General features: G+C 43.6%; 2 protein-coding genes and 1 non-coding gene across 6 annotated transcripts in view; 2 read left to right on the forward strand and 1 right to left on the reverse strand.

Annotated features, from left to right (window-relative positions):
• The window catches only part of STAT1 (signal transducer and activator of transcription 1), a 40,571-nt gene extending 27,055 nt beyond the window's left edge, over positions 1-13,516 (forward strand). Inside the window, exons 19-24 of the mRNA XM_033169051.1 lie at positions 2,150-2,244; positions 5,939-6,078; positions 7,827-8,012; positions 8,615-8,687; positions 11,247-11,343; positions 12,726-13,516. Of these exons, the coding sequence (XP_033024942.1) occupies positions 2,150-2,244; positions 5,939-6,078; positions 7,827-8,012; positions 8,615-8,687; positions 11,247-11,343; positions 12,726-12,743 (609 nt within the window). The 3' untranslated portion in view covers positions 12,744-13,516. The remainder of the gene's footprint in view (positions 1-2,149; positions 2,245-5,938; positions 6,079-7,826; positions 8,013-8,614; positions 8,688-11,246; positions 11,344-12,725) is intronic.
• LOC117061725 lies at positions 6,178-6,282 on the forward strand. Its single transcript, XR_004428132.1, has one exon. It is a non-coding gene; the product is annotated as a U6 spliceosomal RNA (small nuclear RNA).
• A 3,575-nt stretch (positions 13,517-17,091) lies between the features above and the next one.
• Positions 17,092-25,151, reverse strand: part of GLS (glutaminase) — a 75,581-nt gene continuing 67,521 nt past the window's right edge. For 2 of the 4 annotated variants that reach the window (XM_033169062.1, XM_033169096.1), the window contains 4 exons: positions 24,308-24,369; positions 20,522-20,598; positions 20,358-20,421; positions 17,092-17,475 (listed from right to left, as the gene is read on the reverse strand). In XM_033169062.1, coding sequence (XP_033024953.1) covers positions 17,319-17,475; positions 20,358-20,421; positions 20,522-20,598; positions 24,308-24,369 — 360 coding nt within the window. In that variant the 3' untranslated portion in view covers positions 17,092-17,318. The remainder of the gene's footprint in view (positions 17,476-20,357; positions 20,422-20,521; positions 20,599-24,307; positions 24,370-25,151) is intronic. The other 2 variants (XM_033169077.1, XM_033169087.1) reach the window with 1 other exon arrangement.

Genomic DNA, 25,151 nt, shown 5'->3' on the forward strand with positions numbered 1-25,151 from the left:
GGTTTTTTTTGGGGGGGGGAGGATCAGCTAAAGGTTTTGCTGCTGTTTTTGCAAAGGCAAAAGGCCTTTTTTGAGAATCAGCTAAAAGTTTTGCAGCTTTTTTTGCAAAGGGAAAAGCCCTAGGGGTTTTTTTTGTTTTTGTTTTTGTTTTGAGGATCAGCTAAAGGTTTTGCAGCTTTTTTTGCAAAGGGGGAAAAGCAAAGCTCCTTTTGCAAAGGGGGAAAAGCAAAGAGGAAAAGCCCCATTTTTATGGGGTTTAACTCACATTTCTGAAAAATCTTAAGGAAAGGGAGCCATTTCTACTGTTTTCAGACAGATAATCTAATCAGCCAGTCACATGTCCTGGGGAAACAAACAACCTCCCTCTGCAGCACATTCAACAAAGGAGGGCGGGGCTGAAAGGGAGCCGGGGACTCTTATCTCTCTCCCGATCTCCTGCTGATCAGCTGCTGAGCGGGGTCCTTTCAACACTCCCTTTTCTCTTTGTAAAATAAAAAGCACAATCTGCTTTTGGCCCCTGGGCAATTCAGCTCCAGGGACCACCATTCGCTCCATAAGACGCACAGGTATTTCCCCTTACTTTTTAGGAGGGAAAAAGTGCGTCTTATGGAGCAAAAAATACGGTAAATAAAATTTTATTATTATTATTATTATTATTATTATTATTATTATTTATTCTAAAGGGGCCAAAGTCCAGCCACTGCTGGATCCATTGTTAACCAGTTGGTTGCCTAAGTCGGAGATGAACCACGGCTTTCTAAGGGAGTTTAAGGGGGCACAATAAAGGCCTTTGTTCTTCATCTCAAAAAAAATTGTTGTTGTTTTTTTTTGAGCCGCTGCAGAAACCTGAAAACGTGGAGGCCATGGTGGAAAACAGCGCCTGAACACACTCTCTCTCTCTTTTTAAACTTCCGGGGGGGGGGGAGCTGTTGTTTGCTAAAACAACTCACCTCGGGTCTTACAATCTTGCATTCTCACCAGTTACCAGCAGAGGGTACTAAATAGAACAGAAAACATGGTCAGTTGCCTCCCAAGAGATCAGTGTACTGAGCATCACTGTTGTGGTTGTAGTTTTACTGACGCAGTGAACACCAGGGTGGGGGGAGATTGGGCCGAGGGGAGAATACCCTTGTATTTTCAGAAAAACACACTCTTGAGTGCACAACCATAGGCAACATTATACTGCTGTACCGCAATGTGTGCAATAGGAGTCTCTCTCTTCCTCCCCCCTCCCTCTCTCTCTCTCTCTCACACACAACCTCCCTCCTGATACAGGGAAATGCACACTGTACACTGCATGTTTGAACTGTCTGTGGTTTGGGTCATTTTCAAGAGAAAGGCACATGTGCATAGCTGGTGCCCAGTTGCCTTTTATGAACCATCTTGCTCCTAACACCTTTTGCTAGCTTTTACCAGGCTTGTTCATATTATTACCCTGGGCACAAGTCGCAGACGGCGTCTGTGCATGTATAAGTGTTTGTGTTGGCTGGGTTATATATATATATATATATATATATATATATATATATATATATATATATAGTAATAAATGTTATTATTTATATCCCACCTGTCTGGCTAGGTTTCCCCAGCCACTCTGGGTGGCTTCCAGCAGAATATAGAAACATAATAGAACATAAAGCATTAAAAACTTCCCGATACAGGGCTGCCTTCAGATGTCCTCTAAAAGTCAGATAGCTGTTTGTTTCCTTGACATCTGATGGGAGGGCGTTCCACAGGGAGGGGGCCACTACAGAGAAGGCCCTCTGCCTGGTTCCTTGTAACTTCACTTCTTGCAGTGAGGGAACCGCCAGAAGACCCTCAGAGCTGGACCTTAGTGTCCGGGCTGAATGATGGGAGTGGAGCAACTGTTTACGGAGCAGTAGCTCAACTATTGAATGCAATGTGTGAGCACCCTTAACGCACAACAGCATAGAGGTGGCCTTGAGGCTTGTAAGACAGTTGGAATGCATGTGGGAACGCGAATGTATGGAACACAAAATCGGAAGACCCAAGAACAGCTGTGAGGGGGGAAATTAATGAGAAGAGCACCGCTGATATAACGGCTACTCTTAACGTACAAGCTCGGTTGTGGTTAGCTGAAGTAGCAACTTCTAACGCGCTGTTCTTTTGTTTCCTTCAATTTCAGGAAAACATAAATGACAAAAACATTCCTTTCTGGTTGTGGATTGAAGGCATCCTTGACCTCATTAAGAAACATCTTCTCTCCCTCTGGAACGATGGGTAAGAATTTCAGAGGCTTCTAGAGGGCAGAGGATGGGCTTGGAATCCTAAATAAAACCACATCTGGAATAATAAATCAATAATAAATAAATAAATAAATAAATAAATAAATAAATAAATAATTTATACCCCACCCATCTGGCTGGGTTTCCCCAGTCACTCTGGGGGGGGGGGATTAAAAATACATTAAAACATCAGTAGTTGTTGTTGTTCAGTCGTGTCCGACTCTTCGTGACCCCATGGACCAGAGCATGCCAGGCACCCCTATCCTCCACTGCCTCCCGCAGTTTGGCCAAACTCATGCCAGTCGCTTTGAGAACACTGTCCAACCATCTCATCCTCTGTCGTCCCCTTCTCCTTGTGCCCTCCATCTTTCCCAACATCAGGGTCTTTTCCAGGGAGTCTTCTCTTCTCATGAGGTGGCCAAAGTACTGGAGCCTCAGCTTCAGGATCTGTCCTTCCAGTGAGCACTCAGGGCTGATTTCTTTAAGGATGGATATGTTTGATCTTTTTGCAGTCCACGGGACTCTCAAGAGTCTCCTCCAGCACCATAATTCAAACATCAGTTAAAAATAACATTAAAGGAGTTCCGGTTGGAATTAGGCATTTTACAATGCAGTCTTTGTGCATCTACTCCCAATATAAGCGCCATTGAATTCATGGGATTTTATTCCCAGGACCCTTGTCTTCCACCTTGAAATCAGTGGTGCTTAAACAATGCTTAGTTTTGCCCCCACCAAAAAAAGAGAGGGAACATTTTGCATATGGAATAGCCTTGAGGGGATGAGGAGAGAGAAACACAATGAAGGAGATTTCAGTTTTAAGGTAAGGAGGTTTACGGCAAGGGTGGGAACCTGTCGCCATGCAGATGTTGTTGGAATTCAGCTCCTCCCTGCCCCCACCAGAATGGCCGACAGTCAGAGATTTTGGGGAGTTGCAGTTCAGCAATGTCTGGAAGGCCACAGTTTCCCTGCTCCTGGTTTAGGGACTCTTGTCAGAACGGCAGCTCTAAGACCCATTACTGTCAAAACGCAGTTTAAATGGCTTATTAGATATCTGCTGGTAGGCTCCGAACAACAGTAGTCAAATTAATTGTGTAAACAGTAATTCCTCAGACCGTCAAACGATAGGCAGTGCTGAACTTATACCCATTTCTCAAAACAGAACTTTAATTGCCCTGAAATTGCTTTTTTATGGAGCAGTATAAAGTATATATGGGGAAGAAGCTGGGGGATAAATAGACCTCTAGAGAGCTATTGTAGCTTGTTATCCACAGCGTAGCAAACAGGTTTCGCTGAGAACATAAAAGCGTTTTTTTTAATGGATTGCCTTCGTTATGAAAAAGCAAATAATGTAAAGTGAGGAAGGGAGACGGATAGCTGGGAGCTGCTGGAATATTTGCAGCGGGTCATTGGGAGTTTCTAAGCAGCAAAAAGGTTCTGCCTTGACCCCCCCCCCTCCAGATTACGGTGAAGGAAAGGAGGAACAATTGGCAAGTCGCATCCCTAATTTATAATGTAACTCTTGATTTTATGGTCAGTGAAGGTGGTAAAACCCAACTTTTAACTCCAATGATTCTCCTAAATCTGTGCTGCTGCCACTGTTCAGTCTCACTTCTGCTGAGCCCTTCCTTTACCAGTAACCTATAACTGTGAGCTAAAGACATGGTACAAAGCCAGTCAGATACAGCGGTACCTCTGTTTTCTAACGTCTCCGTTGACAAACTTTTCGGACGTTGAGTGCCGTAAACCCGTAAGTAAATGCTTCTGTTTTCGAACGTGCCTCGGAAGTCGGAACGTCTTCCACTGTATTTTTCTCTGTAAATTTGCAGGCCGCCCTTTGTGCCTCGGCTTTTGAACCTTTCAGAAATTGAATGGAATGGATTACGTTCGAAAGCCGAGGTTCTACTGTACAGTCGTAACTCGGGAGTCGAATGGAATCCATTCCGGAAGTCGGTTCGACTTCCAAAGTGTGGCTTCTGATTGGCTGCAGGAAGCTACTGCAGCCAATCGGAAGCCCCGTCGGACGTTCGGCTTCCAAAAGAGCGTTTGAAAACCGGAGCACTCGCTTCCGGTTTGTGATTGTTCGAGAGCCGAAATGTACGGGTTCCTGGGCGTTTTGAGAACCAAGGTACGACTGTACAAGTATTGTGTTTAATATGAGCATTTATGTTTACTAAAAGATTATGAACTGTACAAACTTACGTAGTTACTTTAAAAAATAGTGTTGCATCTTTCAATGAGTGTGCGCTTTGTTAACTTGTTCCTGTCAGTTTAAATACCAGCAGCTTGCAGTCTTAATGTTATACTAAGACCGCTTAAGGAAAGTGGCAAGTTACCCCATTAAAACCCTTTAGCCAGATTCTCGCCACCCCAGTTAGGCCTCACCAACTCTTATAAACGAGGACTCTCCAAAGCTTCATAATATTTGACCTGACAAATATACTGTGAATCGTGGTTGGGATGTGTGTTATGCAAAAATCACAGTCAACACAGACCAGCATTCCAAGCAGCTCCTCACTTCTCCCCTTGTCTCTTCAGCCTAAACCAAGTTGATCCAGCTCCCCCCCCCCCGCAAACCTTTGGCTACCAAACCACGGCGCTCCTCCTTCCTCTCCCAACTCTCACCTGCTGACCAGCACCTAGCCTTATATCCATTTCCCCGCGTGCCAGCAGTCCAACCTCGGCCAATCGCACTCTCCGACTGTAAATTCTAAACCTGCGCCCGCCAATCGAAACGCACATACCTTCTGCCCTCCTTTCACATAACGTGAGAATTCAAACACCAGCCCTGACTCACGTCCGTCGGCTAAGGCCCCAAGTGGCTGTTAAACAGAACTTTTGCAGGACCAGAAAGAGAACTTCCCACTTCGAATGCATTGTAAGCGGCAGAATGAACCGTGCGAAGGCCGCTAAAACTTAAATCGGAGTAAACAGAGTTTCTCCACCGTTTAGAAGTTATTTACCCCTGTGAATGCTGTCCCTAAATGGCAGCAAGTAACTGGGAATAATTATAATTAAAATAATATAATAATAATAATTAATAATAGATTTATTACTTATATCCCACCCATCTGGCTGGGCCTCCGCAGCTACTCTGGGTGGCTCCCAACAGATTAGAAACAGAATAAAACATCAAACATTACAAACTTCCCTAAACAGGGCTGCCTTCAGATGTCTTCTAAAAGTCAGATAGTTATTTCCTTGATACTTGATGGGAGGGCGTTCCACAGGGTGGGCACCACCACCGAGAAGGCCCTTTGCCTGGTTCCTTGTAACCTCACTTCTCACAGTGAGGGAACGGCCAGAAGGCCCGCAGAGCTGGACCTCAGTGTCTGGGCTGAATGATGGGGGTGGAGATGCTCCTTCAGGTATACTGGGCCAAGGCCATTTAGGGCTTCAAAAGTCAACACCAACTCTGTGAATTGTTCATGGAAACGTATTGGAAATGCTCATTTGTAAGCCGTTTTGGCAGCTGTGGGGGATAGGACTTTACCCTAAATTGGTGCGCTCTGGATGTTGTTGGACTTTGACGTCCATCAGCCCTGATCATTGGCCCACGTGTGAGGAGAGTTGGGAGTCTCTAGACAATACCTTCAGGGCCCCAGGTTGGTGTCCTCTTGACTTACTACAAGGCCTAAGTCCTGTCACAAATGTTTTTGTGCATCTGTGCTCTTCTCTTTTTGACATTTCAGAAGCATCATAGGCTTCATAAGCAAAGAACGAGAACGTTGCTTGCTCAAGAATAAGCCCACTGGTACCTTCCTCCTGAGATTCAGTGAAAGTAGTCGAGAAGGAGCCATCACTTTTACCTGGGCAGAAGGACCACAAAATGGTAGGCAAACACTCAAAAAGAACACTCATTTTTTGTTCAAGGGCTTAACAAAAATATTAATACATAAAAAAAATATTTTTTTAAACCCATCCATTTCATATCTTTTGTGGCAGCATATACACTAAAATTGGAACGATACAGAGTAGATTAGCATGGCCCCTGCGCAAGGATGACACGCAAATTCATGGGGCGTTCCATATTTTTTTATTTTGTGCATGTGCCATTCTTCCAAGTTTTTCGTCTGATACCTGCATACAAGGAATGCTGGAATTCTTAAATGCATCTTCATGTGGAACACAACTAAGATTGATATAAGAATTCCACGCCGTGGATATTGCCAATATAAGAACTGAATAGATTGTATTTCCTGATCAGTCTGCTGGACTTCAATTTCTCATAATATGTTTCGTTTATATGATAAGTTGTTCTATAGAACCATATATTTGGATACGATATGTTGAATCACATTTAAAAAGAATTTATATATTTATATACAGCCTGTTACATTGTTTGTGGTGGTATTTTTTGTGTGGCAGCAAATCCTCCCATGTTCATTGGAGCCTTACTCTCCAAGCACAGTTGTTTTTTGAATTGGGCCTCCTACACGATAATAATGCTTATCACTAAGCTATGGAAATTTTCTCAAAAAAATTCTCCAAAAAAAATTGGAATGGAGAAAAAAAAACATGGAAGGAGAAGTTGGTTTTGTTTTTCTGACTGCTGTGTAATTGGAATATAAGATTATGGAACGCAGAAATTACGTAAATCGTCAAACCATTAATTCTAGCGCGTGGGGTGGGGGGCACATAAATTGTATAATTTGGCATTTGAAAGATTGGCATTAATTATTTGGCATAATGAGGCTTTTATTGGATTATGGTAATTGAAAACTGATAGAAATTATTAAGAAAAGTTTAAGGCAAAGGATTGGCTTTACAAAACGTTAGAATTCATAGAGCTGGCATATCTCTCAGAGAAAATAAAAGACAATCCGAGGGAAAAATTTATTGAGGAATGGAACGACTTTCTGCAATACCTTAAAAAATAAAAAGGTGCAGCACTAACACAGTCATAGTCTTGGAATAGCTCCTGTTTTACCTGGAAACGGAATAGTAGTAGTAGTAGTAATAATAATAATAATAATAATAATTAATAAACATTTAAAACTAAAAGAAAGATGAAATAGAACATGAAGTACAATTTATATATTTTGAATAACCCTACTGTATAATTTAATGAAGAGATAAATTGGGAAGCCCAAGAATGAGAATATGTAAAAACCTAGCCTAACTGAAGTGAACAGAAGGCTAGAATGAATTTATATTTTTGAATAGTTTTTGTAATAGAAATATATTGATGACGATGTATTTTGGTTTATGTATATGTGTGTAGGTGTGTTCAATGTGTAAGTGTTTTTATGTGTATGTGCATGTAATTTTGTTAATAAAGTAAAAAAAAAAATTATTAAGGGGGGAAAAAACCATGGAAGGAGAAGTTGGTAACTTCTAAAGAGCCATTCTCCTTTTAACTCTTGATGCCAGGGGAAATCACCTCACCTGCTAAATTTCTCCTCTGTTACAGGGTGGGACTGGGAAGGGTGTTGAATGGCAACCCTAACGTGAAGGATAAACAGTAGATACCAGCTCTTCGAGTTCTTTTAGCTTCTTAGCAGGCCAAGTGTGTTGAAAGTTTAGTTTCTGATCTTGCTTTCAATTCTTGTCTCTCCCTACCCCTGGCTATGGTACCAGATAATTTATGTCACTCTGTGGAACCCTACACAAAGAAGGAACTCTCTGCTGTTAGCCTGCCCGATATTATTCGCAGCTACAAGGTGATGGCGGCTGAGAATATTCCGGAAAACCCCCTGAAATTTCTTTATCCAGATATTCCCAAAGACAATGCCTTTGGAAAATACTACTCCAGGCCCAAAGAGCGTGAGTACTTTCCCTTTGAAACAAAAACCTGTGCTGTGGTCAGTTCCATGAAATCTTTTTTTTCCTGGACCCCAAACAAGGGTGGCACTTGTGGGGGACAGGGTGCAGCTGTAAGGAAAATAGCAGGGGGGTAGCAGCAAGCGGGTGACTTGATACGTAATCTTGTCCATTGCTTTTTCCAGTACTTTTTTCTATTAAAAAAAAAAATTAGGGGTCCTCTCAATTTCCTACTCATATTGAAATAGCGCCTGTCAACGAGGCCAACCTTGGATTCACAAAATGTTGAGGGGTATGTGTGTGCCCCCCCCCGAAAAAATAGCACTGGCTTTCCCCCCAGTTCTAGACATGACGCACATTTTGACAATTCTGGGTACATCCGCTGCGATGTCAATATTCGCCGATACGGACAGTCCTTGCTCTGGGCTTCCACTGGCAAGTCTCGTTCGATGAAACCTGACCGTTGTCTTTACATTAAAGTGAAGTTGAGAGTGCTTTTATAGTAGGGGTTGGAATACCTGCATTTTTGGCTGGGCGAACCAGTTCCGTAGTTACTAAAACGTTTTTTTTGTGTGTGTGTGTGTGTTTTTCTTTCATCATTTTAGCCGCGGAACCCATGGATGTGGACGGCGCAGGAAAAGGATACATCAAAACTGAATTAATCTCTGTGTCTGAAGTGTGAGTTTGATGAGAAGACAGCTGAATGTACTTTCCAAAAACAAAAAAAAACTGTGATAGATGCTAAGAAGTGAAATTCCTGTGTTGTTGTTACATGGTAGAACACTCCCCCCCACACACACATATGCACACACCTTCCTTGCTGCTTTTGCAAAGTGACCTCTGGGGGACCAGCACAGCTGAACTATATAACCTGTTCATGCCTAGGCTGACTCCAGAAGCTCCTCCATGGACCATCCCGCCTTCCAAACACACCAGCACTTAGTGATATGCTGCGCACTTGGAGGGGGGGGGTGGCAGAAAAACCTCACGCACAAAGAAATGTCAAAATAAAATGTTAATTTTGGATATTGGTATAATGTGCTTCTTTGACGGTACTTAACTTGGAACGGACAGCCAGACCTCCCCAGGGCTTTTTTCTTTTTTGGAGAGGGGCAAAGGGTTACGGCTACTGGGTTGTCAGCTGGCATGGGGATGCAGCTGGGGGGGGGGGCGCAGTCTAAAGGGAAGGGACTCTGAGCCTGGGCTGAGTGCAGGGCTGCAGAGGTGGTTCTGCACAAAGGAGCAGCAATGCTTTAGGCAGGCAACTCCCTAAGTAGGGGAGAGAAACCTGGTTTCTGTTTTCTCCCTGCCCCCTTCTCCTTGTCCCACCACTCTTTCCTTTGCTAAATCTCCGTGTGGTCTCCCTGCCCCACTGTCTGCGTTCCTCTGGATCTCCTCCTTCCATAAATCCAAAATTGCTCCCTCCATTCCCTACCTGCACCCTCTTGTTTCCCACTGGAACACTCAACACCCCCCAACAACCCAGTCCCCCTCTACAGTTAGTGTGTTTCAATATTCTGAATTAAAACTTCCCCCTTGTGTGTGAGATATATATATAGTTCACCATCCATTTGACTCTCTCTAAACAAATTAGATTGTAAGCCTAGAAGGCAGGGACACTTGTCTCGTCGTATGTGTTTTGATACAGTTCCCAGTTCTTAAATGCTAATAAAGTACATAGGCTGCTTCTCTATCCTAGAGAGCCCTCTTAAAAGTTTTCAGCTAAATAATTGAGAACACAGTATGCCACTGTAAATTAAATAATATTCCAGAATTCTCTCTTGTTCATCCATCAGGGAGCAGGCTCCATCAGCTTTGTAGCAACTCAGCCTAGCAGTAGCTTTGCAATCAGGACTCTGGTGTCTCCTTGTAGGTGTGGGAATCTCTGGAAAACCACTACCAGTCAGTGTAGATAACATTTCTCTTAACTGACCATATATTTTTTTAAAGTGTTGTCCAATTAACCAGGATTGCCTTTTAAAATGGATTTAAAGGGTTTTTAATTAAAATTTGCAGCCCAAATTTTTAATGCCGCACTGGCCCAGCCTCCCAAAGTGTCCTAACAAATAGGCAGATCTGGTGAAGTCATGGTTTTTAGAAAAATCATAATAATGTATGACATGGCAACAGTTGGAAGAGTTTTAAGGCCATCTCCTTACAGCATGCTTTCATCTTCTTGCCTCATGTTTGCATTTTGCCCATGCATGAAGGAAAAGGTGCTTCTTTGCGAAGTAGGAACAGGTCAAAGATGTGTGCTGCTTAAAGTTGGGAGGGTTGCCTCTGTATGCTCTTTCCAATATGCTGCTATTTCTGTGTGCAAACACACGATCTCTCCCTGCCCCTGTGAATTCGTGCGCTAGCTCCTTACTGGGCTGATTTTATTTAACTGTGCATGCCTGAGCATGGATTGCATGCGCAGTGTATCAAATAGCAACCGCCTCCGAAGGTGTGGCTATCCTGACTTAATGCTTGCATTGCCAGTTAGGCCTCTTGTGTACAGGGATGGCACCCCGCTTGGGTCCGGTTCACGTTTGGCTCCTGTATTGGCAAGGGTAATGCTGGACTTCTATGCCCTTGGTAGTATTGGGGGATGCTGTTAAAATTCTGCTGTGCTGTTTTGAGGTGATCCAATTGTCTTAGCACGGCAAGAGAGCCAGTGTGGTGTAGTGGTTAAGAGCTGTAGACCCGTAATCTGGGGAACCGGGTTCGCGTCTCCGCTCCTCCACATGCAGCTGCTGGGTGACCTTGGGCTAGTCACACTTCTCTGAAGTCTCTCAGCCCCACTCACCTCACAGAGTGTTTGTTGTGGGGGAGGAAGGGAAAGGAGAATGTTGGCTGCTTTGAGACTCCTTCGGGTAGTGAAAAGCGGGATATCAAATCCAAACTCTTCTTCTCTTCTTAAGAAGGGTCCGCTGTTGGGCTTGCCTTGCCTTTGGGCAACGCTTGATGGTTTCAAGCACTTTAAATTAACAATTTGGCCAGAGGTGTCCTGTACTGCAGGGGTGAGGAGAACCAGTCTCCCTCCAGATACTGTTAGACTCCGACTCCCATCAGTCACACACAGTTTGGCTTTTTGCTGGGGATGGTGGGGATGGTTGGATCTCCTAACATCTGCTCGTTGTCTGGTTCCCCAGCCTTGCTTATACCAGGACTAGTGATTCCCTGGCTGCTCCCAGCTCATTAGAAACAGTCACGTTCTTGTTGTTTTCTTCCCACCCTCCCTTTCTTATCTTGCAGCCACCCCTCCAGACTGCAGAGCACGGATAACCTCTTGCCAATGTCCCCGGAAGATTTTGACGAGGTCAAACGAGTGATAGGCTCTGCAGACATGATGGTGAGTAAACAAGGCCTTTGAAGCCTTGCTTATCCGTTGGGCACGCTTTTGTCATGGATGCAAGAAATTCACATAGTGCCGACATCCCTGAGAGACTTAGCGTGATCTTAGTAACACAGGGAAGTGGTTCTTGCTGAGCAGCAGTTAGCAAACACTACCGGTGTGCTTCAGCAATCCCCTATGGCAGTGGCTTTCAACCAGTGCATCGTGGCACCCTTGGGTGCCTTGAATCGTGGTCAGGTTTGCCTTCCCTCCCAACCTCTTGCACAGCTGTTGGTTGTAGCGAATGGTGCCTCTGGGAGCATCCGGGGTGCTGGTGGCCTCAGTAAGTAAGCAAGCAAGCAAGCCAGTATGGTGTAGTGGTTAAGAGCGGTAGACTCGTAATCTGGGGAACCGGGTTCGCGTCTCCGCTCCTCCACATGCAGCTGCTGGGTGACCTTGGGCTAGTCACACTTCTCTGAAGTCTCTCAGCCCCACTCACCTCACAGAGTGTTTGTTGTGGGGGAGGAAGGGAAAATGAGATTGTTAGCCGCTTTGAGACTCCGGGTAGTGATAAAAGCGGGATATCAAATCCAAACTCCTCCTCTTCTTCCTAAGGAGAGGAGAAGGGAGATGGAAGGAGACTGAGGGAACCCTCCACAAGAGTGTCCATAAAGGGGGTGAGGGGCTGACAGCTCGGCAGGCAAGGGGTGACATAACTGAGCCCCATAGGGGAGCCACAGAAAGAATGTAGTTGGTCAAGGAAGCAGTGGACTCAAAAAAGGTTGAAAACCTCTTCCCTCCAGAACTGAAAAAGCTACCCTGGAGTCTGTTAGCTATAAGCCAAAATCGTATTTCTGCATATATGTTTTATCTACCTTTTCCCCTTTGCTGGGGGATGCTCAACTCTGGATTTCCTCCAGTGAGTAGAGGTGCAGACTGTGGATGCCATATACGGTTGCTTCCTTAAGGCAGCATAACTTGGATGTCCCTTTTATCTTAAACACCAATTTAACTGTAATAACTTACTCAAAGGCACCTGGTGCAATTTATAGCAATTCCAATTTCAACCCTGGTCTCCTGTTAAGAGACACCATAGTTTGGTGTGTGGGGCGGTGGGGGAGTGATGATGAAGTGGTCAGAGGCTATTGTGCAGACTTTGCTTTGCCCCCACGGCTTTTCGGGTTAATGCAGAGCATTGTATCTGCTTGCATCTCTCCAAGCAGCCTCCTTTAAATAATAGTGAATAAGCTGGTGCACAGACCGTGGAACTCAAGAGCTGCTCTTCAGTCGGTTAAAAGCATATTTGTAGGATCAAGCGCTCCACCAAAAGTGTAGAATGTTAAGTGTCATTCTTCATTGTCACTTGGGTAACCTGTCTTTTTTTTTCTTTTCTTTTCCAGCTATGTTCAGATTATTGAACGTTAAGGGCTGGCTGGCTAGGCCTGCATCCAGACGTGGCCGCTCTGAGTTGAGGACCTATTAAGGCTGTAAAATGCATACTATGCAGTGTCTAATGTATCGCTGCTGTCCTGCTTTGTTTGCCGAAAGCACAGCTTTAAAAAGTTAAATGGGTTTGTTCTTTTGTCACTGAAGGCTAGTGATCCAGTACGTAACTTATTTTCCAGCAACTTGTTTGTGTGTGTGTCAGCCGGTGTGTGCTTATGGCGATTTGATTTTATTAGTTTTGCATACATTCCTAGCTTGTTCCCTGTAAAATGGAATGTTCTTTTAAAAACAAAGCACCAAGAGCGTTCAAATTGGAAGCCTCGGTTTCCTGCTGAAATCAAATCTGGTTTTGTTGCTGTGTCAAAGAGAGGCAAAATGCATACAGATCAGGACTCCTTGGTGGGGTACTGTTAAGAGTCCTGACTAGCTCTGGAGACCTGGTAATGTCTCCTTCAAAGTACACCCCCTGTTCCCTGGGGTGTAGCTTGATGCAAGCGTTGTACCCCAAGCACACAGCACTTGGGCCTATTCTAACACTTACGATTCCACTTTTTAGCCTACAGGAAAGCTAAGTGAAAGTGTGTTGCTGGAGGTGGGAACAAGATCATTCACCACCAAAGTGCAGAGCACTGGTGTGGAAATAGGCAAGGAGTCCCCCAGGAACTTTTAAGAGATCCTGAGGGATATCTCAGTTGGTAGAGCATGAGACTCTTACTACCAGGGTCATGGGTTCAAGCCCCACGTTGGGCAAAAGGTTCCAGCACTGCCCAAGGGGGGGGGGTTTGGACAAGATGGCCCTGGGGGATGCTGCCAACTGTACGATTCTATTGGAATACATGAAGATACTAGGGGAAATGTTTACTTTTCTGCACTGCCAGCTCCTTTTCCTCTGTAGGATTTCAAATGATGGTTTGCAAGAGAAAGTTGCTTCTTCCTGCTTAATTGTGTATTGTTGTCATTAAAACAAAAATAAACAGGTGGAGCAGGATTTGCAACTAAGAGTTACTGTAGAGTTCAACAACACGATCACTGTTGTTGCTGTGCCCAATTTTAAAGAGCAGGATTCCCTATTATAACTGGTTATCTGTTCCTAAATACAGGAACGCTTTAATGACTTAACGCTGAAAGCATTTAGATGGCAGAGGCAGGCAATAGTTCCAGCCCTCGTAACTCATCTGGTGGCGGAGTCAGTTTTTACCAGGAGTGCCCCCCAAAATATTATGCCCATTCTGTAGGGTTCTATCTAGTAAGCTGCTTTTATTGCAATCAAGTGGTATATAAATTTTGTTACAGGCACATTCTGCGTATCGGAGCCATTTAGTAAAAGGATGAATTTGCAAAATAAGCAGCACTGCTAGAGTTTGGGGTTTTTTCCCTTATTCCTACCGTGATAACCTTTTAATGATCGCATGTATTTTGCATTCTGTGATTCTTAAATTTTGGTTGGCAGACCATAAATGACACACAGAGTTTGAAGACCGTAAATAAGTGGCAGTGCCTAATAACATGTGCGTAATTGTGGCAGACCTCTGGTGTGTTTGGTTGCTAATGGAATAGTGGTTTCCCATGGTGTCTCTTTTCAGAAAAAGAGAATTGCTTTCTGGAGAGAGTCTAGATTGTGGAGAGAATAAAGACTGATGCTGCTGCATAGGCTGTTCAGAGGCTAAGGCTTGTGTGTCTCACTTCAGCTCCAGAAAGATTAGTTCTACAGCCTTCTATACTTAAAGGGGTTGTACTGCTTTCAAGTTTGCAAACTAGAGTCCCAGCAGTGCACGTTTCACAATACACAACTTTGGACTTGAACCACCACCCCAGTCACTCACCAAATGTGTTTTGTAAAGCTGATAGGGGAAGAAAAGGCAAACCACTTTTTTTTGTAAGCATGTTTATTATGTTGTAAAATGCAACACCACTGAATTTGGTAATCCTGAAAATAAATCTTACGTTCAGAAGTGGTACAGCTCAAGTATATTAAGTTTAATTCAGTCATGGGGAAACTGTCAAGAGGCAAATACAATCATCGTAGTTTCTCCTCTACAATAAAGAATGTCAAATGTCAAGCCCAGGTATTTACTCATTGGGTCACTACAGTCACTGGTAGTTCTGCTATGAAACTAAAAAGGACATGCGTCCAGCACAACACATCCACACACAAAATGGGACAGCTGATTCTAGGACTATTCCAGGAGCATTTATGTACGAAGCATAAAATTGACGTCTATAGGCTGTGATGAACAAGTATAGAATGCTTAGACTTTTAAAACTGAGTGTGTTCTTCAAGCAAAACAAGCCTTTTTGGTAAGCAAAAAACATGTTAGCAACAGAAAACAGAACTAAAGGACAGTATATTTATAAATAAACCCACATGTAAATGAACTGCCTCCAATGCGCCACAATTACTTTACAAATTGCAACTTCCTCTTGTAATGAGGAAAAGCTATAACTACCTTCGAAGAGGCTGGTACTAAAATAGTTCCTATCTACCGACAGGGTGGAAATACTAATGTTAATCTCAAACTATTTGAGGGGAAATGGCTTCCATTTGCTTGTATGCATAATGCTTAATATTTTTTTCCTTTGCAGTATTACAATTTGATTAAATAGTGATAACTATAGACTACTGAAATGTCAAAAGGAAAAATTTGAATACTTGATACACGTAGAATATGATTAGTTTTGGAGAAAAGGACAGCTATGACTCTCTAGGCCCGGCAAATGGACTTTTATACTTGCAGTCCTTGCAGAATATTGCTAAGCACTCCTGAGGAGTTGCAGTAAACTCTTTCCTCAGTTTGGCTCAAAGAATGACAGTGGAGGGGTGTGGCATAGAGCCCAGTGGATGGCATTTAGGAAAATGGGGAGTTCTTGAAAGAAATTCCTAAAACCTGTGAACAAATAGGATATTCTACCAATGTAGTTTCGCTAAAATGTGCAACTTCATCTTTTATTTTTGGAATCCACTTTTAAGCCTCACTTGATATGCAAGACCTACTCTGGATCCTCACACCCATATCATGTGTATTTTGCATGTCTCCTTTTCCCCTCCTGGCTTTACTAACTACTCTTCCTTATTATACAACAAGAATATCAGAAAATGGTGGCTGATTCTGATGCAATACACCTTCACCCCAGTTTTGATCCACTGCTTATTATAATGTAAAATCTCAGGCCTATCCCTTCATATGCTCAGTCTCAAACCCCTCTTCTTTCTATGGTGCAAATCTTTAAGGATGCAAATCACACTACTTCAGTCATTGTTTTCTTCAACAAAACCCAGTGCACTCTCTAGTAGTGGCTCAGCTGACCATCTACAGGAGGGGTAGCAGCATCAACAACACATGGAATCCTTATTTCAAGTTCACAAGAGATTTAATATAGCTCCCACCTTTATAAAACGCCATTTGTTTGCATCTAGATTGATTCTGACATGATGAACATCCATAATAATATCACCATTACCTGCTTTAATCAGGTCCCATAAACAAGTTGCACATAGCATGGTTGAGAATGGAGGTTAGTTGGAAGTACCCTTCTGACACCACTGTTGCAATTATTTCCCCTGGTGTGAAACCAGCCCCCACATCTTTATCCACAAGTAATTGAATTTAGATTTACCGGTATACTCTTTAAAACGCCAGGTTCCCTATTTATACCTGCAGGTCCTTGACTGGGATAAAGTATTTGCCACTGCTAAATCAAGAATACAAGGAGCAAACACTTGCCATCAGTCATAGTCAAACGTGGTACGTATACGACGATTTGGTAAAACAAAACCAACAGCTGCCAAAGGACTGAAGAGTATTTTAGCAGCCAGACATGAGGATAAAGCAGATTTGATAGAAACATTAAGATCTCGTGATTATCTAATTACATTCCTCTATATCTTTTGGTCAAACAAACCTTAGAACAGATTCCCTGATAAAAACTATTTGAATAAAAAGTTAAGCCTAGACCACTGACCCCAGTCAACAATCTATGCTTCTGAGAATTTACATGATGTAAACAAGTTATCTTGGGAAATTAAAAACAACAAACACATAAGTGCAGATTGTAGCTCGACGCACACAGACTAAATCCACATCACGCATCCAAACTAAATCCACGTCAGCAACAACTCTTGAAAATCTAGCAAGACCACATTGACACTTGTGTGTGGCCCAGTTCCACTCAGGCACACTTCCCAGACAGCTTAAATTATTTTTAAAAAAAATAAATTCAGAACAGGGGGAAAGTTCTTGACCATGGAGTGAAGCATCACGGAAAACAGAAAAATAAAGTAGTGCACAAAGCCAACAACAGCTAATATTTCTTTTCTTTTTTTCTCTATCGGTTATAAGTAGCACGAGGTAATATTGCTCACATCATGAATGGAGACTTGGAAGTTTTGTTTTTCTGAAAGAGAAACTATACTTGTCTGTGCGCGATGAAGAAAGCTCTTGTAACACTGAAACAAAGGTACATCACTATCCAATAGAAACACACACGCTCTTCATCATCATTTCCCCCCCACAATTAATTAGATCAGTAATCTCAAGGGGGAAAGAGGGTTATAGTAAGCCGTCGAGGTTCTTCTGCACAGTTTGGTTTTCCTTTCCACTGCTGGAATCGTCAGGAGGCGTGTATTGGACCTGATATTCTTGAAGAATTTTAAATACGTCGTGATGTCCAAAGTGCAAAGCTTCATCCATAGGTGTGTTGTTCCATCTGCAGGAGCAAAAGCATTCAGGTTGAATAAGAAAATGGGGGTATGAAAATATATCGGAAGCTCTTGCCATATTTCTAAACCCCACCCCCTTCCACCTAAAGCATAGAGCGGCATTTTAGAATTAAAATAACCCAGAGAAGCAGGCTGACAGAATAACTTGCCCAAGGTCAGCCAGTATGTTAAGCGAGGAGTTAAAACGGGGATAGAGGGTTTCTATTTTCCCGAGTTAAAAGTTAGGGAGATGGTGTGCCGGGTTCCACCCAACATTGTGGGTTCCTGGCATGCATGTGTGACATCAGCACGTGACATCGTCGCCGCAGCAGGATGTCTTTAAATCACAAATGTTTAATGAAGGCAACACCCAATGATGTCTGCCTGCTTACAGAACAAAAATCTTACCCCCCTCCCCACCCTTGTGCACCCTAAAAACTGCTCAGGAGGGTCCCTCCAACCTTCTGAAGCAGATTCTGGGGGAACCACATGAGGGAGAAAGTCCTGCTGCAACTTCGGCCAATAAATGTACCGGTAATTGCTTTTAAATACAGTGATGGTTACGGCGAGGAACGCAGCAGGGAATACAGGTTTCAGGCACGACTAACTACCATGGAAGAAAGCCCATGCACTGTGAATGGTTGTGCCATCATCACAGTTCCCAATCCGTAGGCAGGCTGCATGTTTCTCCTCCTCCACAGGAACCCGTTGCAATTGGCAGAAGAAGCTCAGAGCATTCTGAAGCACCCCTGAGGTCCTCAGGGTTTGTTTTCTGCAAACGAGGGACTCCGCTAACAAGCACATTTTATTCTACCGGAGAAAATTCCGCGTGGGGTTACGTCAAAAGCAATAAAACTGAAGGTGAAACTCAAGTGAAGTTGATTATAAGCAATAAAACTAAGAATGGCCTGAGTATGGCTACATGTCTCAGACCTTTCAACAGCAGGACATTCCAGATACTTGGTCTCACTCACAGTCTGACCTGTGCATAGAATCTTAAGAGCTGGAAGGGACTCAAAGGTCATCCAGTCCAGCCCCCAGCAATGCAGGAATGGTTCAATGTGCCAAAGCTCATTGAATTAAATAGGCTTAAGGACATCTGACATTGCACAAGACTAGGCTGGGAGTCTGTTAGTTTGCACAGGGAAGCATGTGGACAAAATGTAAAATAAAAAAAAACCACTGGACCACAATGTCTACTTAAGGCTCATGTGGCCTCAGTGGCCCGGAGTGCCTTCCATCAGCTTCGGCTGGTGGCCCAGCTACACCCCTATCTGGACAAGGATAGCCTAAATACTGTTGTCTATGCTCTGGTAGCCTCAAGGTTAGATTACTGCAATGCGTTATACGTAGGGCTGCCACCGAAGATTTAGAAACTGCAGAATTCAGCGGCCAGGTTGTTCACTGGAACAAGACAGTTTGAGCATATTACACCGATCCTGCACTGGCTACCAAATAGTTTCCGGGCCCAATTCAAAGTGCTGGTTCTGACCCATAAAGCCTTAAACGGCTCAGAACCGCAATACCTCAAGAACTGCCTCTTTCCTACCCAGACTCTGCATTAATCATCTGAGGCCCTCCTTCGTGTGCCTCCTCCTTGAGGGGTCCAGAGGGTGGCAACTCAAGAACGGGGCCTTCTCTGCAGTGGCTCCCTGTCTATGGAATGCTCTCCCCAAGGAAGTTCACCTGGCGCCTTCATTACACACCTTTAGGCGCCAGGCAAAAACGTTCCTTTTTAACCAGGCCTTTGGTTGATCTGTTTGACATTCTATATACCCTTTTAAAATGTGGCTCTTTTCTGGGAAGGGGTATTATTGGGTTGTTGTTTTTATTCTGATTATATGTGTTGTGATCTTTTCTGTGAACTGCTCTGAGACCTCTGGGTATAGGGTGGTATATAAACTCTATTATTAATATTATTATTATTATTATTCCCATTTCATTGCCTTGATTCCCTCCCAAGGACATGTAGACTAGGCTTGTTCTGTAACTAAGCCCAGAACCCTTCCTCCCGCCTTCCCTACTAGCAGAATCATTACTCATAAGTTTAAGGCTTTTTTGTTTTGTTTTTCATTTTTCTTACCAAGGGTATTTCTACAGAAAATGTTCAAATTATCATTTTAAAATCCTTCACCAACTTATTACATAAGCTACATTAATTAAAAACTAACCACACAGGTATTTTCATATATTGCACATTAAGACCTGCAGGTCAGCCGCTGCTGTAAAGGCAGGCTTCATTTTCATCACAGAAAAATTATATGTGCATCCCAAGAGGATAAACAAGTCCTCATTTAGAGATGATCGGATGCGCATTGCTAGAGAAATTATTTCTGCAAAGGAGAAAGAGAGAGGGAAAAAAGAAGCTACATAGAAACCAAGTCCAGAGGAGAAAAGAAGAGTTGGTTCTGAAACTACTAAAATCCTCCCCACATAAAACGTGATGAGGATCATTCCAGAAATCCAAAGTCATGGTTTCTCTTCAGCATGATGTACAGACTCCCGTGAGCTAGCTGGGGATGGAGGGCCAGAAGGACCACCTAGGTAGTTATAGGGTCCTGAAGGTGGCAAGTCTCTGGCGGTAGGAGTGGGGTAGTCCCTTAATCCTTGCAGAGGTAGCCGTTGATGGCCTGGAGGATAATCTCTTGGGTATGGAGGCTGGAAAGGAGTAGGTCCGCGCTGATATACTCTCTGGTCATAAGGTGATAGTTCCTACTAGCAGAATCAGCAGCCAGCTGGCTTGCATATAGAGAATTCTCATTACGTTCCCCATAAAATATCCGCTTTTTCAGCACACAAATTCCTCGGAGAGCAGTGCCCACGAAGCCAGCGCTGCCATAATTTAATTGACTGAGAATACTCCTCTGTATGTTCAAGTGCAGATGCTCACCTGTCTTTGGGGAAAGGGTTCACTTTGCAGGCTTCCAGCAAAAATTTAACTACCTCTACGTGACCTACAAAACACAAGGAGGAGGATAATTTTATGCACTCGTTATATTAAACAACGCTAAAATGTTAACAAGACATGCTGTGATGATTATTCACTGCCACAACCTTCCGCAGCCGCTACGTGCAATGCTGTCCGGGAATCGTAGTCCCTCTGCTCCATATCCATGCCTGACAAAGCAAACCTGAAATAAATAAAATTATTATTAAAATTTGAAAGGAAAATGGGGGGTGGGGTGGAGTGGAGAAAGAGCTCAGTCCCAAATAATGCAAAACCAAGCGTCTAGTGTTTCCTAGGAATGGAAAGGGACGCGGGTGGCGCTGTGGGTTAAACCACAGAGCCTAGCGCTTGCTGATCAGAAGGTCGGTGGTTCGAATCCCCGCAACAGGGTGAGCTCCCATTGCTCGGTCCCTGGTCCTGCCCACCTAGCAGTTCGGAAGCACTAAGTGCAAGCAGATAAATAGGTACCGCTCCTGCGGGAAGGTAAACGGCGTTTCCGTGTGCTGCTCTGGTTCGCCAGAAGTGGCTTCGTCATGCTGGCCACATGACCCAGAAGCTGTACGCCGGCTCCCTCAACCAGTAAAGGCGAGATGAGCGCCGCAACCCCAGAGTCATCCATGACAGGACCTGATGGTCAGGGGCCCCTTTACCTTTAGTGTTTCCTAAGCCTTGGATAAGAGTAAAGCTCAAAAATTAGAAGCTCAAAATATATCAATTGGTATCCAAAGCTTTCCATCTGCTGATGGAAGAAATTTGTCAGTAGAATGGGAAGAAGGCCATTTTCGGCAACTCTTCTTCTGCCTTCTTCCCAAATCTGCTCCGCAAAGTGTTGGCGGCTCCTTCTGGAGGCAGATTTAGGAGGGCTGAAGGGAGACTCATCCCAAAAATGCCCCTCTCCCTCATTTCACTGAGTCCTTTCATTCGGATATAGAACACCGGTCCTGAAAGACCTACATTGGCTCCCAGTGCATTTCTGAGCATAATGCAAAGTGCTGGTGCTAACCTTTAACACCCTAAACGGCCTTCCTAAAAGGAACATCTCCACCCGTGTCATTCAGCCTGGACACTGAAGTCCAGCTCTGAGGGTGTTCTGCTGGTTCCCTCCTTGCAAGAAGTGAAGCTACGGGAGGGCCTTCTCGGTAGTGGCCCCCTCCCTGTGGAACGCCCTCCCATCAGATGTCAAGGAGAGAAAGAGCTACACAACCTTTAGAAGACATCTGAAGGCATCTGTATAGGGAAGTTTTTAATGTTTAATTATGTTTTGGTGTACGCTGGAAGCTGCCCAGAGTGGCTTCAGCACCCCAGTCAGATGGGCTGGGTATAAATAAAACTTATTATTGTTGTTGTTGTTGTTGTTGTTTGTTGTTATTGCATTGGGCGCCACCCACTGACCTGCTTTGCACTTAATGCTAAACCCATGGTTTATTAAACCACGATTTAAGCGTTGTGTGAACCCAATTTAGCGGCTTAGCTATGGATTATTAATTGTAGTTGAATGTCACTCGTTAACTAAGGTTTGTAGTTGGTTTATAAGCATTTGCTAACATTAATCATAGCTTAGTGTTCTGTGCGAACCTAGACCTCCTACTCAACTATAGTTAAAAGTGGTTTGCAGCAGGGCTGGGTCAAATAAAGAGTGGGAAGTGGGGGAATTTGAACCTCTCTCAAGGCTCAGCTACTGGTGTTTTTAACTATTTTTCAATATAATAAAGCTAGGTTTAAGTGTTCATCTGCCAGACACCTCAGCTTTAAAAAGGTAAAGGGACCCCTGACCACTAGGTCCTGTCGTGTCCGACTCTGGGGTTGCGGCGCACAACTCGCTCTATAGGCCAAGGGAGCCAGCGTTTGTCCGCAGACAGCTTCCGGTTCATGTGGCCAGCATGACAAAGCCGCTTTCTGGCGAACCAGAGCAGCGCATGGAAACGCCGTTTACCTTCCCTATTTATCTACTTGCCCTTTGAAGTGCTTACGAACTGCTAGGTGGGCAGGAGCTGGGACCAAACAACAGGAGCTCACCCCGTCGCAGGGATTTGAACCGCTGACCTTCTGATCGGCAAGCCCTAGACTCTGTGGTTTAACCCACAGCACCACCTGGGTCCCCACCTCAGCTTTAACTATGGTTTATTAACTATGGTCAGTGTTTGCCACGCCTTAGCTAACTGGGCCATTAACTGGGGAATGTGTTTCAATCATCCAAATTGTAATGTGTTTGCCAGGAGGCTCTGTGTGAAGATCTTTCCTTCCTTTCCGGTCATTCTGAAAAGCCTTGGTTCCCCGTTTTGCATTCAAGCACTTTCCTGGACTTGTAAAACAAAATACAATCAGAGCAGCCATTGGTTCTGCATATACCCTAGAAAAGCTGGAATGTTTCAAAACAAAGGCAAAAAAATTAAAAATTAAAAACGAGCAGAGGGCATGTAATCTCGCTCCTGTAATATTTTCACCATGGCTCTGTAAGCTTTAATCACTTGCTCTGCAGATTTAATTGATGAAAGCTTTAATTGGTATGCTTTTTTAAAACCCGCAATTGTACTAGCTTTATGGAACAGGTTCCTGGCATTCCCAACAGTATTCATTTAAAATAATGGAGCACAAACAGGGATGTGGGGAGTGTGCCTGTCAACCGCAATATTGTATGTATATAAAAAATAATTTATATTGCCAGCGGTCACGTCCACACAATGCACTTAAATCACATTTATACCATATATAAATGGTCTTTCTCCCCCTCCTCTTTTCTTTGGAGGCTCGAAGGGAAGTGTGAAACATGGCTAAGCGACACCTGCAAACTTTCCTCTCAATCTTATTCCCCGAAACTAAGTACACTGATAGTTCTCTAGGTAAGTCAGGTCAACTTCAAAGGAACCGACTAGTGCTCAGAGCCAAAGTCATGGCTCCCTGTAATCCAGGGAACCTTAGATTACCCCTCGCAAAGTGACAATTCCCAGTGCCCTTAAACTGCCGTTCGCAGGATTATTCCCGGGGGGGGGGGGAGATATGTGCTCTGGCAGTATGGTGCAGACATGGCCACTCTGCAGCTAGAACTTATATTTATTTTTAAAATTCTATGCTGCTTTATATTTTTTAATAGAAATATCAAAGCGGTGTACAGCATATTAAAATCAATAAATCAATAAAACTCAACAATATATCACTGGTTACAGGTAGGTAGCCGTGTTGGTCTGCCATAGTCAAAACAAAATAAAATTCCTTCCAGTAGCACCTTAGAGACCAACTAAGTTTGTTATTGGTATGAGCTTTCGTGTGCATGCACACTTCTTCAGATACACTGAAACAGAAGTCACCAGACCCTTATATATAGTGAGAGAATGGGGAGGGGTATTACTCAGAAGGGTGGTGGGAATGGGTGATCAGCTGATAGGTGTGGAAAACCTGTTGGCGACTGTTAACGACTGAAACTAGCCTTAAAGGAAAAAGCAAGGGGGGAGATGGCCAAAGATAGCTTTGTCATGTATAATGAGATAAGAATCCAATGTCTTTGTTCAGACCTTTGTTCGATTACTACATGGTTCCCCACAGGAGACATGATTATTAAGGAACCATGTAGTAATCGAATCCTCTTTCCACCTTGAATAGTGTCTCTGGACTCTTCTATTATTACCTTTCACATGGATCTTCCATCGCTCACAGCATCTCTGAACATGGCCGGCCAAGTTTAATATATAAATTATATAGGATTGCCATATGTCCTGGATTCCAATGGCAGAATTAGCATCCGGGGGGAATTTTTTGGAAATTTTGCAAAATGTCCGCGTTTTTGAAACTTAAAAAAGTGGGGGGGGGGGCTTGGATTTTTACTTCTTGAAATATAGCTACCCTATATGGTATACACATTTCACGTGATGCAACACAAAGCAAAATGTGGATTTTACCTTCGTAGTGCAGACACATCACCGGTGTAGGCAGCAAACAGGAGATTTATGACCGATTTCACCTGTAATGCGGGAAGGGAAAGGGGAGGGGAGAGATTTATACGGGTTTTTTTTCCTGGGAAGTGCAGAAGGGAGTGTAAAAAAATGCTAACACCTGCAAACTTTCATGTCAGCCTTATCAACAGCAACTTTGCCTCTGTATAAATTTCTAGTTCTCCGGTTATATCAGGACCACTTCAAAGCAATCAAACCGGCGAAACGCAGTCCAAGTTGCCACTTGGAAAGGTTAGCAGCTGATATCTGAGAAAGACTGTATTTAATAGTGGGGTAGGAGAGCTGAAACAAAACAAAACAGTCACACCTGGCAACCAATCCGCCCCTTTGGTTTCAGATAGTACATGGGTAGCCGAGTCTACGAAGGCCAGGACACAAATTTTCACAGCCCTCTAGCAGCTCATTTACCAGAAGTAATGTTTTTAGCATTAACTCTGGAAGTGTATACTCAATTCTGACCCAGCTCCTGACGTATATTGTGCTCTAGGAGGCTTAGTTTGGTCTAAATTTGTGTCCCGGGCTTTTTTGACTTGTCTACCCATATACTATCTGAAACCAAAGGTGTTGCCAGAAATATATTGGCATTATTTTCAGCTCTCCTACCCCACTATAATGTCAGGTAAACAAAATCCTATTTAAAAAAGAAAATATATATATTCATGTCCGTAGCAAATTTGTATTTTATTTACGTTTTATTATTCAAAGAGACCCAAGAGAGTGGGTGAAAGAAGATAATTAAACATAGGACAGGCAGAAATTATTGGGAGAGAGCTTTATACAACAGGTGCTG

Source organism: Lacerta agilis, chromosome 1 (assembly GCF_009819535.1).
Source record: "Lacerta agilis isolate rLacAgi1 chromosome 1, rLacAgi1.pri, whole genome shotgun sequence".
NCBI lineage: Eukaryota > Metazoa > Chordata > Lepidosauria > Squamata > Lacertidae > Lacerta > Lacerta agilis.